The sequence below is a fragment of the Athene noctua genome, chromosome 1 (genome assembly GCF_965140245.1).
Source record: "Athene noctua chromosome 1, bAthNoc1.hap1.1, whole genome shotgun sequence".
NCBI classification, from domain to species: domain Eukaryota; kingdom Metazoa; phylum Chordata; class Aves; order Strigiformes; family Strigidae; genus Athene; species Athene noctua.
The window spans coordinates 83,150,409-83,167,015 of NC_134037.1; the positions used below are offsets into that span (position 1 = coordinate 83,150,409).

A 16,607-nucleotide genomic window follows, 5' to 3' on the forward strand; every position below is an offset into this window, starting at 1 on the left:
TGGTGGCAAATGCATTAATTGTGACACAGCGCGCATACTCCGCGGTTTTAGCCATCCCCTGGCAGGAGCAGGGCAGTGCCAGGCCGCTGCCGCCTCGCCAGGGAGCCAGGACGGGTTTCCCGCCTCGGCTGGTGCTGGGGAAGCACCGGGGCTCCAGCACCCCGATGCGGGGCCCAGGACGCAGTTTCGCCGGCACCCTCGGCCCGTCCTGGCCCGGGCACGGCTCGCCCTGGTGTGGGTGGCAGCAGCGCAGGTGAGGGGGGGCTGCTGTGCACAGGGGGGCCCTCGGGGCCCTGCTCCAGGTGAGGCCGGTGCCTGGTGCTGGGTGATGCTCTCGAAATAGAGGAGGGGTTTTGAGCAGTGCTGTGGTGCTTCGGTTATTTTTTATTTTATTTATTTTGGTTTATTTAATTTTATTTTAATATTTTATTTTTTTGCTTCGTTTCATTGCATTTTATTCAACTTTAGGTTTATTTTCCTTTAGTTTCACCCCGTTCCCGCTATCTCACCCGCCGCTCGGGGGCGCTGTGGCCTCTCTCGCCCCCCCCCGCTTTTCCAGACATCTCCGCGTGACGGGCTCGCGCGCGCCGTGACGCCAGGGCGGCGGCGGCTGGGGAGGGGGCGGCGGCGCGGCGCGATTGGCGCGGGGCGGGCGGGGGCGGGGCCGGGCGCCGCTGTTTGGATTTAAACGTTGCAGCGGGAGGGGGCGGGCTCGGCCGGCGGCTCCCGGCGGCGGCTCCTGGCGGCGGCTCCCGGCCCCCCCGCTTTCCCCAGCGGCCCCCCCCCCCTGCTTCCCGCGGCCCCGCCATGGTGGTGCCGGCGCGCCGCGTGAAGACGGAGTACATGAAGCGCTTCAAGGAGCCCAAGTGGGAGTCGTGCGGCGCGTGCTACCTGGAGCTGCTGCGCTACCGCCTCAGCCGCCGCCTCCTGGAGCAGGCGCACCGGCCCTGGCTGTGGGACGGCTGGGAGCAGGACAGCGGCGGCAGCGGCGGCGGCAGCAGCGCCGCCGGGTCCCCGCCGCCGCCGCCGGGTGCCGGCAGCCCCGCAGCCGTGCAGGAGGAGGAAGCGGCGGCGACGCCAGCGCCGAGCGAGGCGGGACGGGCGAGCCCCGGTAGGGAGCGGGGGTAATGGCGGCGGGGGTGGGGGTGTGTGTGTGTGTCTCCGGGGGGCGTGGGCCTGCGGTCCGAGCCCCGCTGCTCTCCGGCGGGACCCTGCCCCGCCTTTGCGAGGGATGTCAGAGGGCTCCGACCGGGTGGCCCTGCCGCGGCGTGGGGTGCCGCTTCCCCGGGCCCCGCCTTGGGGGAAGCCGCCTGACTGGTCCCCCCACCCTCGGGACGGGGGTGTCCCTCGGGCCCAGCCCGGGCGGAGCCGGCGGGAGGGCGGCGGTGCGGCAGGGCCAGCGCCGAGGAGGGCGGCAGCGCGGGTCGTGCCGGGGGGGCGTTCGCGGCTCCCCGCATGGTGCCCTCCAAACCGCGACGGCCCCGCGGTGAAGCCCCTCGTTAGCGGCGGCCCCGGGACTTCCCGAGGCGCTCGCTTTTCCCCGCCGAAGGCGATAAAGTGCCGGTAATCGGATCCGCGCCGGGCCTGCGGAGAAGCCGCGGCTGCGGCATCGGGGGCGTCTCTGTGAAGAGCCAAGTGGTGGCAACTCTCATCCTGAGTCACAGCCCTTATGTAAACTGTTGCCATGGGAGCGGAACATCTCCGCAATTATGTAAGCGGGCTCTCCGGCAAAAGCAGCGGTGAGTTGGATGGTGTGCCAGGGACCGATGCTTAACGCGATTGCTCTCCTGGATCTGCATGTGTAATTCTCAGCTGAACACTCGGTTCTTAATTCTACCCGAGGTTTGCTCTTAGGTTTTGCGGTTGGGTTGCAGAGAGCTCTATAGCCCTGAGCAGGTGCAGAGCTGATAATATTTTGCTCTCTTGTAGCACATCTTGCCTTTTGATGTCCCATTAACTGTGTTAAGAATTAACTGTGCACAGTGGGTAGATGTGTAATGACACTGTCATGCTTCCCCAGTTGGTATTTTTTTATCCCATGGGATACTGTCTCTTATAATGAAATAAAACTATCTGGCAGCCATTGATAGGTGTTTTGCAATGTATTTTGAATGGACTGTGTATCTGTCTTACAGTAGCAGGGCAAATCCTTGAGAATTGCTCAGTTAAGCCTTGTGCTGCCAGGGGGTTGTTCTGGGGTTAGATGTGCTTCTTTAGAGTGGGGACACTAATCTGTGTCAATGTCCCTTGGGGCCTGAGATTACCAGAATGGTCTGTATTCTGATATTCAAGGCTAAACTGCATTCATTGTCCTTAAGAATACCATGCTACACAAAAGCTTTAGCTATGGTGTCATCGGTTCAAGAGGCCTGGTGTTTTGGAGCCTGGTGGTGATGTGGGGTTTTGCAGTGAGCAGTTGTCCTCATGGCTGGGTGGGCCTGTGGTATCCTGCTCTGTATGGGGGCTGCCAGGGTAATGCAGTCCACCTCTCCAAGGTTGTGCAGTGATGGGAGTACCCCACTTAACCAGAGTGTAATTAAGTATTAGTGGGTCTAATCTCGCTTGCCTCAAGCAGGCTTTGAGGTGGTTAGACTGAGGAATATGTGTGGAAGAAGTAGCATCTGTGAGAAGCAGTGATAAGGAATTGCAAAAGAGCAAGGAGTGATTGTGTGGGAAAAGACAATGTCCTGATTGGCAGTCAAAAGACTTGGCTTCTAGTGAGAGAAGGGTGGAAGCTGTTGAAGCCTCACTCAGAGCTGGGCATTCACACCTTTTCTGGTGCAGTTTGAACACATGCCAATCTTGGACAGTGGTGGTAGGGACAAGAATGTCATCATTCTGCTCACTGAGCCAGTGGATTGAGTGGGCAGCCTCCTACAATCTAGATGGGACCTGCAGTTGCCAAGGCTAGAGGCTGCTGGCCAGGGCACTCTGCTCAGTCCTTGGCCTGCTCCCTGCTGCTCTCCCTGACGCCTCTCTGGGAAGAAATCCAACTGGAAGTATTTGGTAGCCTGATTCTGGCTGGGTTGGTTTTGACAGTGGATAAAAGGTTGATAGCTGTGGATGTACTGCTCATGCAGGTGCTTTCTGTGGTCAGTGATGGTGTGTACTATGCAGCTCATGCGTAGTTGTGTCCTTAGCGCTGTATTGGTGGCAAGGGACTGGTGCAGCAGTGGCCTTTCTATCTGTGGGGTTTTGGGCAATTGTGCCACTGTAGCTGATGCAACTTTGCCATGGCTGCTGTAAGGGAATACCTACTGTTCTATTATATCCTTGCTATTTTATACTTATCATGGGAGGAAAATCTGTACTTAACCTTAATTTCTTTGCCAAGTGGCTTAGGACAAATATTTTTAAGTTCTGCAAGTATTTGAGTCCTTAGCAAAAGAACTGAAATCAACTCTGCTTAGGCAGCTGGATTCAGTGGAAATTTATTGTATATTAGCACACATGCTAATATACAAGCAAGTGACTCATTCACTATTGGCCAGTTCTAAGGATGTATGTTTCTTTTGCTCAATTGCTGACTAATGTGTCCTAAAATGTGTAGGAGATAACATAGAAACTATGACTCTGTGAATCTGCCATTATTCAACTGTTTTTTTCTGGAAGAACTTAATTGCACTGAAGTGCTGTGGGGGTAGCTGAGTGTGCTCATGTTGATGACATCTTTTGTCTTCTGAATCTGACATCCACCTACATGCTGCAGCATCCTGGCTGTTACCTGGCTACTGCTGCTTCCCTCTGTTCTGTGGGGAATCGGATTTCTGGCTGAGTGGTATCTGCTGTGTGTGTGGCCAAACATATTTGACCAGCACTAATGTTGCCCAGTATCTGAGGTAAAGCCAATTTGTAATGGTCTGTGGGGCCATGGTTGGTCCTTTCCCTCATTAAGATGAGCCTGTATGTGTTTGTAAGTCAGTTTGTAAATGCTTCTGGTGTGTGTAGAGAAAGCTGATGTGTGCAGCTTGACTTTAAGGTTTAGTGGTGTTGGTCTAAACTATTACCAGCAATACCTGAGAACTCACAGGACAAATGTGTTTTGTCACACTATCTCATGCTTAAGCTACAGCTGAGTGATACTCAGGTGTGCTTGGGGGCAACTTTGGGATAATTTGTTCTGGCCCCTCACTTGTGGCAACTGTTTGTGGAACTGTTCTGTAGAATGTGCCCAAGCACAGATGTGCTTTAAACATAATCCAACAAAATCTTGACCTCAGTCAACTGGTCTAGTTGACACATGCTCAAAACTGTCAACAGATCCCAGCGGGCTGGTAAGTGAAAGACAGGAGCTCTTGGCAGCAGCACTGCTGTCAGACCTGTTGCTTGTGAAATGATACTGCTGCACACACATGCAGGATGAAGGCATCTTTCAATCCTTGTTGCCATTTTGCCTTCAGCATTTTTGTTAAGAGGTCTTAAATGACAGCACTGATAAGCTGGTATCAGAGGAGTTACCACACAGTAGTTGGAAAGTGGATGATCTGGATTAGTGCAACTCAGTGGAAGATCCAATTTCAAACCTGTTCCCTGATCTTGTCTGCCATGATGTTGCAGATACATTTGCTGGCCTAAGAACATGGGGAAGGACTAGCGGGGGGGGGGGGCAACAGAGAAGGCAGTGGTGTCAGTTTAGGTGTTTAATACTGTGATTCAAAGTTGCTCCAGTTTTGGGTATGTGGGGTTTTTTTGGAAACAAGCTTTGCTATCAAGCCAAACCAGACATTGCTTTCAGAACTCTGCTGCAGATGAAGCTTGTGTGAATCTAATCGATGTGTTGCTGGTAGCTCCAATACTGCCTTATACAAGATCTGTCCAGAAGCAATGATGTGGTCTATTTCAGCTGTAGTATTTGCTTTCTACCCAGCTGTAGTCCATACCCACAACTGAGTATATGCCCTCTTCAAGAGGCCTTGGAGACCTGCCCTGTTAGGGGAGGTGTTTGTACTAAAGCAGGAAACTGAGTTCTACCCATGGCAGTTCAAGCATAAAGTGCTTCTCCTGAACCTGAGGTAGCACTGTAAGGAGCAGATATCTCTATATAGAGATAATCCTGTTGACCCCGAGGACCTGTGGGTCTAATCAGAAGGCTCTTGATACTTCTTGTAAGTCAGCAGGGCCTTTGAAATGGGAGTCCTGCCTGCCCCATAGAGCATGCAGTACTGTGGGAAGGAGAGAAGCTCCACTTGAGCTTTTCCTGCTTGAGCCCTGGAGGGGAGCAGTTACACAGACTGGGCAATGCAGTATGTTTAAGTGATCTTTGGGCAGGAGCTTTCAATAGCCATATTGGGTGGGCCTGGCAGCTTTGTTCTGCCTGCTAAGCGCTTAATCCCCTCCTGTTCAGTGTGCTTTGCTTAGCATCCATGATGCAGCTTTAAATGTTCCTAGCTTTTTCTCTCTCCTGACTAATCCCTGTAATGCTGCAGCCAGTCAGTTCTGAGTTTCCTGTGTCTGCTGGAGCTGATGCATGGCATGGGAAGGAGGAGATGGGTAGGTGTTGCTGGTGGTAGGGCTCTCTGAGGAGCTGGGTCTGACTCCTTCCCTGCTATCAACTGCTGCTTTTCTACCTTCCTGTGAAAAGCGGTGCCTAACAAAATAGCTTGGATATAAACTACAGCTTTAAATAAAAAGGCTTAAAATAACTGCTAAAAATCTGCCTTGTGCCTTCACCAACTGAGTTCTGTATAAATGCACTGTAGGACTGAATTCATTGAAATACCTGCTCTAATAGCAGGTGCTCATAAGGTGCCATAGTATGCTCTGGCATACAGCATTTACTGTAATACTGTGCACAGGACTCAGTGTGCCATTTACCCATATGCTTTTATTGCTATTTTGGGACAAGCTGGCTCAATCATTTATGCACCAGCTGGAAATATATCCTAGTGAGCAGCATCCCCAGGCATGGCTGTTGCCTTGAAGTAGTATCTTAAAGCTAGAGTATACATACAACTGAAGAGTCCCCACTCTCTGTGTTTTTAAGTCTCTAAATGCAACTTAGCTGCTCATGAACTCAGAGTTGTTCCACTTTCCTTTGTAGAGAATGAAGATGACATTTTCCCATGAATGGAGGATGGAACAGCTTCCCAAAATAAAAGCACTCTGGTTTTAGAATTGACAGCAATATGTCCCCCTTCAGTGTTTTTATTTTCTCAAAACAGTGCTTCCTTCTGATAATAGGCCTAGCCAGTCCCTTCTTAGGAGTGGGCTGTGTAGAGATGTGTGGATACTATTTTGAAAGGGGATAGCTTTAGTGCTGCATGTTGCAGCTGTGATCAATGAGCTGCTTTGTTAGAGGTGAAGCTGTGTGTCCCAGAGCCCAAGACACTATGCAAAGCAGGTCTCTTGCCACATTGAGGTCACTGCTGCTTGCTTTTTATCCAGCCTTGGCCATAATGACTGCAACTATGTGCACCCAGTATTTAGATCCATGATATTCATCTGGTCTTTTTTTTCTCACTCTGTCACTCCTTTGGCCTTAACAAATTTTCTTGGTTGTTTTGTGGGGATACTCAACTGAATTCTTAACAAATACAGCTCCAAATACATCAAACACTGATGGCAACTCTTAGCCAAATACTCAGGTGGACTGCAGTATCATCTGTAGCTGAATGCTCCACCTGCACAGCTTGGAAGAGGTGTATGTAGGCTAGCCTGAACAGGGCCCAGCACCAGGGTCTGTGTACTGGTTGGCAGCAAGTAGAAAACGTGCCGGCAAGACTAACAAGAGAGCATGAGGCTTGCCTTATGGGAATGCTGGGGCATGTGGCAAGTCTTCATGTCTTTACCTCACAAGTGCAAAGTGAGTACAAGAGTAAATGGATGCTTAACTGGTGTGCCAGGCAGGTAACTTTAATTTCATCAGAGTTGGATGGATGCAGAAGCAATATTAAAGCAGTGTCAGATTGGGCATGTTCTTGCTTGCGTGGCTAAATCAGAGCCATTAGCAAGGATGACTGCCATTTTGTCACAGGACTGGCAAGCCTGCTTTTAATGAAGACACTTAGGTTAAATTTGTTCCAGTTGTTTGTGGTCAACCTCTCAATAAGTAAGCAAGCATTAAATGAGATGAAGTCCTACTCCAGTGGAGGAGTTCCCTCTGTACATACCAGTCCAGTGTATGCTGGTGGTGGCTGAAAGTGTGGAGACTTGGCCCAGTGGTAGCTAGCAGCTGGTCCCTAGCACAACCAGCAATAGATGGTGTGGCAGAAAACTTGCAAGTATCAGCATGTCTACCTAAGCAGAGATTGAATGTATCACTATGTGTGTCTAGCAGAAGGCAGTGTCTAACACTCTAAGGTGGACCCTTGAAGGGAATCACTTACTAGTGGATGGCTATGCTGTTAGGTTAATAAAAGGCTTTTGTTGCCTTTTACATAAAAGGCATGGTTGGCCTAAAAGTCAGAGACTTCAGATCACAATGTCTGCTTGTGCCCACAGTGCTTAGGGGTCATGTTCCATGTCTGGCATACGCATCCAACCTGTCTACACTACCGTTGAAGTTTTGCAGGATAGAGAACTAAGACAGGGTTCTGTCTATTTACTTTTTTCTGACATTGTATTTCTTTTTCACTAATGCAGTGTAAGCAGTATATTAGAATCATAGAATCATTTAGGCTGGAAAAGACCTTTAAGATCACTGAGTTCAACCATTAACCTAGTACTGCCAAGTCTACCCCTAAATCATGTCCCTAAGCACCATACCTACATGTCTTTTAAGTATCTCCAGGGATGGTGATTCCACCACTTCCCTGGGCAGCCTGTTCCAATGCTTGTCAGCCCTTTCAGTGAAGAAGTTTTTCCTAATGTCCAATCTAAACCTCCCCCGGTGTAACCTAAGGCAGCTTCCTCTTTCTTATTGCTTGTTACTTGGGAGAACAGACTGATACCCACCTTGCTGTAACCTCCTTTCAGGTAGTTGTAGAGCAATAAGGTCTCCCCTCAGCCTCCTCTTCTCCAGACTAACCCCAGTTCCCTCAGCTGCTCTTCATAAGACTTGTGCTCTGGACCCTTCACCAGCTTTGTTGCCCTTCTTTGGACTGAGTCCAGCACCTCAATATCTGTCTTGCAGTGAGGGGCTCAAAACTGAACACAGTATTCAAGGTGTGGCTTCACCAGTGCTCAATACAGGGGGTCCATCACTTTCCTTGTCCTGCTGGCCATGCTATTTCTGATACAAGCCAGGATGCTCTTGACCTTCTTGGCCACATGGGCACAGTGCTGGCTCACATTCAGGTGACTTATGATCAACACCCCAGGTCCTTTTCTGCTGGACAGCTTTCCAGACACTCTTCACCAGGCCTATAGCATTGCATTGGGTGGTTGTGACCCAAGTGCAGGACCTGACACTGAGCCTTGCTGAACCTCATACAATTGGCCTTGGCCCATGGATCCAGCTTGTCCAGTTCCCTCTGTAGATCCTTCCTACCCTCAAGCTGATCAATGCTTCTGCCCAACTTGGTGTCATCTACAAACTTACTGGGGGTGCACTTGACCCGTTTAGATTAGTATTAACAGAATAGTTCAAGACCTTATGTCACCAGTTCGTAACACCTTACAGATCTCAAAGGTGGGAAAAATCTTTGGCCATTCTTTTCCAGTCAGTAACTGTTATCCATAGACATCTGCTTGACTGTATTTAATGATCTTGGAAAACACTTGTTCAAAACAACTTACAACCTTATTGCAAGGCATGACTTTCTTACCAACCCTTCTCTTAGATTTATGAAGTATTGCACTGCTGAACCAGATATTGGCTTCCTTCATCTGAAGTCTAAGACCCAAATTTTTATATATAAGTTGTAGTATGCATGAAACATCAAGAACTGCTAGCTGTGAGGCACCACAAAGGAAAACTAGTTCCTCCATAGCTCTATAATCAAGAAGACTGGATCTGATGGAGCAGTAGTTTCCATGTGTTTTTATTTAATGTCTTGTAGAATGCTGATTCAGCCTTCAGTGTTGATCTATATCTGCCAGTTAACAATGAAACGATTTAAATTCTCCCTCACAAACCCAACTCTACATACCCAATGCCTGGATGACAAATGCTGGACCCTTCTTATGGAAGGTTGAAAAAACATGGAAGTGGGGGGAGAAGAGCCTGTGGAGTGTGGTACTTTAAATGTAAAACACATCTCACAGAGCAGATACAAAGTGATAGACATCAACCTTGCTAAGTCTTTGCTTCCTACTCCCCTTTCTTCCATAAACAGAAAACCATAATCAAGATGTATAATCAGGGAGCTTAAAAATGAATCACTTTTTTCTTTCAGTGGAAGCTTATAACAGGAGGGATTTAATATTGCAGATACTGTTATCAGACTTCATCTCTGACTGGCTGGCAGCATCTACATAGCATTCCACAGTCCATCTGTTTGCTGTCTGAAAGATGGAAGGATGAAACAGTGAAGACAGAAGATCACTGGAAACAGTCTTTAAAATACTGCCTGGAGCTATTGGTTATCTGTAGCCTCACTAGTGAAAGGCATGTTTAAATATGTGAAAGCTGATGTACAGAGGGGATGGGCTTGGAAATATTGTAGTCACTAAGGAAAGAATGAAGGCATTTAAACAAGGTATACATCTGTTGCTAAGGAAGTAATAACTTCTCCCACTTCTAAAAAAAGCAGAGCTTCAATGATGTATTAAGAGAAGCTGTGCAAATCAGACATTAATATGTTGTCATTGAGAGCTTAAAGTCTAACTTTTTTTTCTTTAGAAAAAGAAAGAGAAGATCAAGAAAAGCAGCAGAGGGAAGAGCAAGAAAAAACTGTAGAACACACTTCTGTAAAGGAAGCAGACAAAACCAGCCGTACGGGACGACGTCCGAGTCGAAGTGCCTTGTCCAGTCGTAATGATCGAAGATCAGCCAAAAGTCCTCAAAAGACAGATGCACCAAAGGAGAATAAACATCCATTTGCTTTGTATGGGTGGGGTGAAAGGCAGACAGATACAGGAAGCCAGAAAACTCACAATGTCTGTGCTTCTGCTTCAGCAAATGAAGTAAGTAAAGCTTCTGTTTCATTGAAGGGCAGTGACTAGTTAGTGCCTGGATAAGTAGTATGTCTTGTATCTGGGTAAAACTTCTCAGGGATGCCTTTGAGTGCATGGAGATTCTAGCAATAAATTCTAAAAAACAAATTCTAGCAATAAACCCGAAGAGGCTTGACATATCCAAATCAAATAGTTCTTACCTGTTGTTTTTGAAACCATGTTTGACTTCCAAGTTCTGATCAAACCTTGGCTCTCTTGTTTCTGGCTGTTACAGTGTTACCAGCAAAACTGGTAGTTAGCACCAGGCATCCCACAGCAGGCAGTATATAAGCACTGGGGTAGTGCTTGTGCTGTGGAAGAGTTACTTTTGCTGGGGTCCCTCCTAGGAATGGAAGCCTCACTGAGAAGGTACGAATGGATTGCAGGGTTGATGTAAATATTAGGGAAATAACACAGATAAAATTCATATGGTCATGTACAGTACCAGAATTCTGCTGTAAGTGGGGTCTGCTTCCTGGTTTAGCATGAAACACTAATGTTGGAGTGTTAAAACAGATCCATTTCTTCCTTTTCTTTAACTCCCCTAGGCTGGTGAAGCATAATCATTAATGTATCCCTGCCAGTGTCTTGTTTTTATCTTACTGCTGATGTAGAGTCTGAATCTATGACCCAAGATATCTGAGGATTAAGGTGGGTGGTATCCTTGATGTAGAAGATAGAGCTGAGTTCTGATGGGCTGGTTTGGAAGGGGTTTGAAGCACAGTCTTTTTTCCCTCCTGGACAACCCTTTGAGGGAAATGAGGGACTCGGGCCTTGCAGCTCTTGAAAGAAGTTGCCCTTCCTGATAATGGACACTGTTACTGGGTTGCGGAGCTTTGCTCAGTGGTGGAATTTGACTGGTGCTTTAGGTTGAAGCCTAACAGAGGCAGATGTGTGACTTGAGCAGAAATACTTATACTTTTGAAGACTTATAACATTCCGTATGCTGGAAACACAGAACTCCTAAGATCAGGTCTTAAATCTGGAGTGAATGGACAGGACACTTCCGAAACACTTCCCATGATGCAGTCCCATAAGGATGTTTCTTTAGGTGGGAACTGACTGCTTACTGCCTGGCTTGGTCATTTTTCTTGAATGTTTGAAAGGTGTTACTTTCCCCTGATTGAGTTGTAAATCTGGAGATAGAAGCTGGCTCTTAAGATTAAATTTTAGGGAAATATGATAACTTATTAATATAAAAATGTATGTAAGTGTGTCAAATTAAGTTCTTCAGTGTTTAGAAAGGAGTCTCTAGGGAATGGTCTGTTATGGCTTAGGTTTTAAGGGATGCTTGGGCATACTGAGGGATATTTAAGAATTTTAAATAGTAGAAATAGGAGAATTGAGGTTTTCAGAGTATGTCAGAGTAAGACAAACATTTAACATTTTTGGAATTAATAGTGTGAAGTGGGAATGTAATGCATAATAGAATTGGAAGTATTTTTTATAAATGTCTGTGCTTCTCTTAGTGAAGAAAAAATTTTCTTCTGTTAATTATCAAAGAAAATATAATCTTGCTAGCAAACCCTTTCTTCAGGATGGGGACTGGGACAAATACAAAGTGATTCTCAGCTTTCCTGGAAGGGGGTTCCTAGGCTGTTTTCCTGCTATAATACTCACTCTGCTCTTTTAGATTCATGAATCTGCTCTGCGAGCAAAGAACAGGAGGCAAGTGGAGAAAAGGAAGCTTTCTCAGAGGCGAGTACGATCAGCAGAAGCAGAGAAAGCTTGGCGAATAAAGCCTTCCCCACCGGATAACCCTTGGATGACGGAATATATGAGATGCTACTCAGCAAGAGCTCGGTGAATTTGGATTCCCTTAGGCATCTTCAGAAGAAGTTATGCATATCAGGACACTGGTGCAAGGAACCAAACTATTTATGCAAGGTTTTTATAGGGAGTTTCCAGCTGTTAAAATATTTGTTACAATATTTTTATCTTGGCTACCTACCTCACAGTGGGGTGTATCGTTGGAGCCATAACATTTGAAGAGGCTTTTAGATATAGCTACCCAAACTTCTAAACAATTCCCCTTTGGGGAATTTTTCTAATGCTTCAGTTGACTTTTGGGGGTGGGAGGGGGGTACCTTAGCATACAGGGAGTCAAAGCAAACACTTTTTTGATCTTGGTAACAAATAATCTGTTGTCCCTTATCTTAAAAACCCAAGTCATAGGGAGGTGGTGTTGGGGAAAGACTTGAAAGGTGTGATGGAGGTGCCTTTGCATTTACAGTACTATTTGATTTAATACTTCTACCAAAATAAGTATATTGACAGGCAACAGGAAAGCCAGTGGGTCTGGTAAACAGCACTAATAAATGTAGATGCTTTAGGCAGGCAAATACCAAGTATTGTCTGTACATAGAAACTTTCAAAAAACCTTGTTTGATTAGTGAATCTGCTGATGCTATCTTTTATTCCTGTTTCTAAGGTCATTAGAATAAACTACTAATTTTCAGGGCAAGAAACAGCTACAGGATTTTTTTGCTGTTGCTGTGCCTGTTGTACCAAATAACTGATGTAGACAATCATTATCTGATAGCTGCTGCTCAAAAAGCAGTTGCTTATTCTATCAGTATCAAGTTGTGCCACTGTATTCAGCTTGTGGTCACCCTTACTCTGTGCTTAATCATGTAAATGCATTTACTGAAGTAGAGGGCTGGCTCCTGTCTAGTGAAGTCTATTTTTAACAAGAATATCTATTATGCTCAGTGGGGCTCAGAGTGCAATATGCATTCGTTTGGTAGTATTGTACAAGTATACTGTTAAGTTTTAAACTTGAAAATCATGTTGATAAAGCTTGTAGATGAAGTTCTGAGAAGCTTTCTGCATCTCAAACTTGGTGCAGAACTCCTTATTCCTACAGGGAGGTGGGGGCTAGGGGAAGAAGGAAGGGTATGCACCCTTTAATAAACAAGAACATAAAATGGAGCTTAAACACTCTCACTTTGTAGGTCCTGCTTCTACAGAGTGGGATAGTAATTGTTTGCGATATCCTCAATGTTTTTTTTTTTCCCCTCAAGTTGCTGTAAATTAATTTTTTCAGTTTGGTAACTATGCTTTAGGCAGATTATTGCTGTAGTTGTGAGCTTCAAATTTTTGTTCAGATGTGTTGTGTGTTATCTCAGTTTAATTGTTTTGAAGCTTGTCTGTTACAGACTGGACACTTTCTCACAGAAAGCACTTGCACTTCTGCAGCAGAAACCTGTACTAGTCTTAGCTTGATTCCACAATCTCAGTGAGTAAGCAGGACTCTAGAATTACCACTGCAACAGTTACATGCTGAGTGGAAAGTGATTTTAAGTGTTACTGAAAGGAAGTAATCATGCAAAGGGACCAAGCACTGCTGCCTCCTAGTGTTAATTATATTATACTGGTAAAGGTTTCCATTACTCTTAATCTAGTATGTCCTAGAATCCATGAAATCATAATCTGACTTTTACCTGCTTTTTAAGCATATAGATATAAAAATACAGATAACTCTTGTTCAGGCTACCTGCTAGAGATCTTACAGCTTAAGTCTGGGAATGCAAAGTATGATGAAGTATGTTTTATACACAGCAAAATTACTGTATTCCAACTATTAAGAAAACCATGGGCTAGAACTTCCTAAAACTTCAGAACAGTGCCCAAAACTGAGGCAAACTATTCCAGAGGATGCCTTTATATTCCATATGAGATTGTTTTAATTTCCTTTTATAGTTTTCCTCTTTAAATAGCTGCTGTAAATATGCTTATGTTGCTTTGATGCTGTTTCAATTCAGAAATCCACCCTAGCTTTGAACAACGGTATCAAAGCACTAACTCAGTAGTGCTTAACAGCCTTATTCAGTAAAATCTCTTGCCTGTCCCTGTTGCCCACAGGCTTTGCAGGCTTTATGTAACTGCAGCAGATGGACTGTGCCTGCAGTGCACTGTCACATTAAACAGTCTCCTTGATTGTGTAGGGCAGGACTCATCTTGCCATGCTTTCAGAATACAGCTTCTGCAGTTTGCTCTTTGCATGGAGAATGGAGGAGCCAAGATGACTATGTGCCTGCCTTAAGTACCTATTTTTGGATAAGGTGGATCTCTCATTAGATCTTGGTCTTTCCAAGAATTCTAGAAGGCTTAAGTGCCTTCTGCCTTGGATACTGGGTACCAGACTTAAAACATCTCAAACAGGCTTGTTCAGGTGTTCTACAGAGCATGAGAGACTTCAGCATTGTCAAAGCTGCTGTGTACTGAGGAAATAATCTAGGTCTTATCCTTGTCTGTTCAAGAGCTGCTCCCCACCAGAAAAATTTGCTAGAAGACAGTAGTGACACTAATCAGATCATGTGAGTCACTGTCATGCTTTTTCAAATGGTCTGTAGCTAAAAAAAATCCTGGGTGCTGTGCTGGTACTATCTTGGGTTGAGTGATGTAATGCCTGAAGTGAGGGATAAATTCTGCAAATCAGGTAGCCTTCCTGCATCTGGGCATTATTTGTGTAAAAAAAGGCTAGTAGGTTTGCTTAGACTGTGAAATAGTATAGTTCTGATCACTGCAAATTTTAGATGCAAAATATTTTGGCATGTGCCAGGCTGAAGTCTGGAAAACTGTTATTTTAGTGTTGACATTAACAAATTAAAAGCCAATTGACTTAGCAGAGCTTTTCAAGTGTAAAAGCTTTAACTATATTCCATACATCTTAGAGGATGTGGCTGTTGTGCATCAAATTACTCACTAAAAAATGGAAAACCTAGTGAATGTCACCATTATCAATTAAGTTCTGAACTTTGTCTTGCATGGACTCTTGAATTCAGCCAAGTGATGAACACTTCTCATTCCTGTTTTAGAAGTAAAACATTGTTTGTAAGAACACAGTAAATACTCAGTTGTCCAAAGTCTTCATTAGAATAACTTATTCCTTTTTGTTTCTGAAAGTACTTAGCTAAGTGAAACAAGACTTTTACAATGTGTAATGCTGCCATTTAACTATAGTGTTGTGAAGACTAGTGTTTACGATGTAAAATGTTACAATGAAAACTACATAAGAATGTCCCTGTAAAATACAGTAGCATGCCTGTTCAGTCACTGCTGTCAATATCTTTGCACAGACTTTTTCACTGGAAGCTGAGATAGTCAAGGTGATGGCTAAACTTAAGAGCTGAACTTAAACTGAGGGACAGACCTGAATTTTTGGTAAGAACTTTATCTGGGTAGCAAATGCACATTTTAATAAAATTTTTAACATGTAGGGAAGTATCTGTTCTCATTTTTTTATGGTATAATGCAGTGCCACTGAACTCCAAAGGCCTCTCTGACTTTTTTTACTGTGATAGGGACCAAAAGCTAGCAATCTGAGGGCCTTATATGTGGTAACCTGGATCTTCCAGTTTATTTTCCAGCTCAGTGCACTCAGCAGCAAAGCCATATGGAGCCTGACTCAACACCTTGACAGTAGGCCCTAGAAAATTAGGGGTACAAGTAAATGGGAAGCTGCCTCAGCTATTGTTAGCACTGAATTCACTTTAAAAACAATAGGGAAATACCATCTAAGCTTGAAGCAATATGTGTTTTTTAAAGTTTTTAAACAGTATTTGTTTTTACTGCTTCTGTATTGTCTGTATTTAATAGTGTAGTGTCAACTTGTATATGTGAATAAAATGAGTGACACAATGTGCCTTGACTGCTTGTACTGTGTTTTTTGGGTTTCAGTTTTTCAGCCTTCTGCTTGTCCCCTGTATTCTCTCCTGGAAAGTGACAGGCTGATGTAATAGCTGGTGTTGGGTTAAAATGTGAAATTACCAGTCTAGCTGAGAGCTGAGCTTGTCTCCTGTGTTCTTCTGTTACTCTCCCTCAGATACTTAATACCCTGGCTTTTTCTACCACTAAGAAAAGAGCCTAAAATATGGCTGGTTACTGAAGCCTTTGGGAATCTTTAGAGCTTTGGAAAAGGAGGGTAACATGGGGACAAAAAGAGGAAGCTACATCACTAAGAACAATTGTGCCAAAAGGAAAAGTTAAGCTATTGAAGGATAGCTACACTGAAGTTCACTATGCTGCTGGTTCTCTAGTAAATGAAATACTTGGGTGTTTTTACTCTGGCTTTAGACCATATTTCTTGAGATTTGTATAGTGTTAATTCTTTTAGCATATAGAATATCATGCTAATGAGTTAGACTAACCTGTGTTTTTATAGCATTCATTTTGTAAGGACTTTTGAGCCATGAGGTACTTGGTTGAACACAAAGCATGGTAAATTGACCAAGTAGTTTGGAGAAGCATCTTCCCCTGTACTTCAGCTTGTTTAAAGCATAACTTCTAAAGCCAAATGCTCCAAGAGGCCTAGATAGATCTGTCCTAGTTCTTAGTGCAGACAGAAGGAAGTGCTCCTTTACAGCCACAGGACACAATGTTCTTCTCTATCAGGCTGGCAGCAGCAGGGGTGGGGCCCTCCCAGGCCACAGGCAAAGCTGCCACCAGGGTGCAATGGGGGGAAATACACTGAAGAGCTCCAAAAGCAGCTGCTGCTGCTTTCCCAGCCACATACTTGACTGTTCAATGAATTTAGAAGTGGGTTTTTTTTTCCAAGACCAGCTAAGGCT

General features: G+C 45.1%; 1 protein-coding gene across 1 annotated transcript; it reads left to right on the plus strand.

The window, feature by feature from the left end:
• Window positions 1–254: 254 nt before the first annotated feature.
• On the plus strand, window positions 255–15,680 carry CCSAP (centriole, cilia and spindle associated protein). The gene is made up of 3 exons (XM_074896728.1): window positions 255–1,111; window positions 9,722–10,005; window positions 11,669–15,680. The coding sequence occupies exons 1-3, from the start codon at window positions 808–810 to the stop codon at window positions 11,840–11,842; spliced, it is 762 nt and encodes a 253-aa protein (XP_074752829.1). The 5' UTR covers window positions 255–807; the 3' UTR covers window positions 11,843–15,680.
• Window positions 15,681–16,607: the final 927 nt, after the last annotated feature.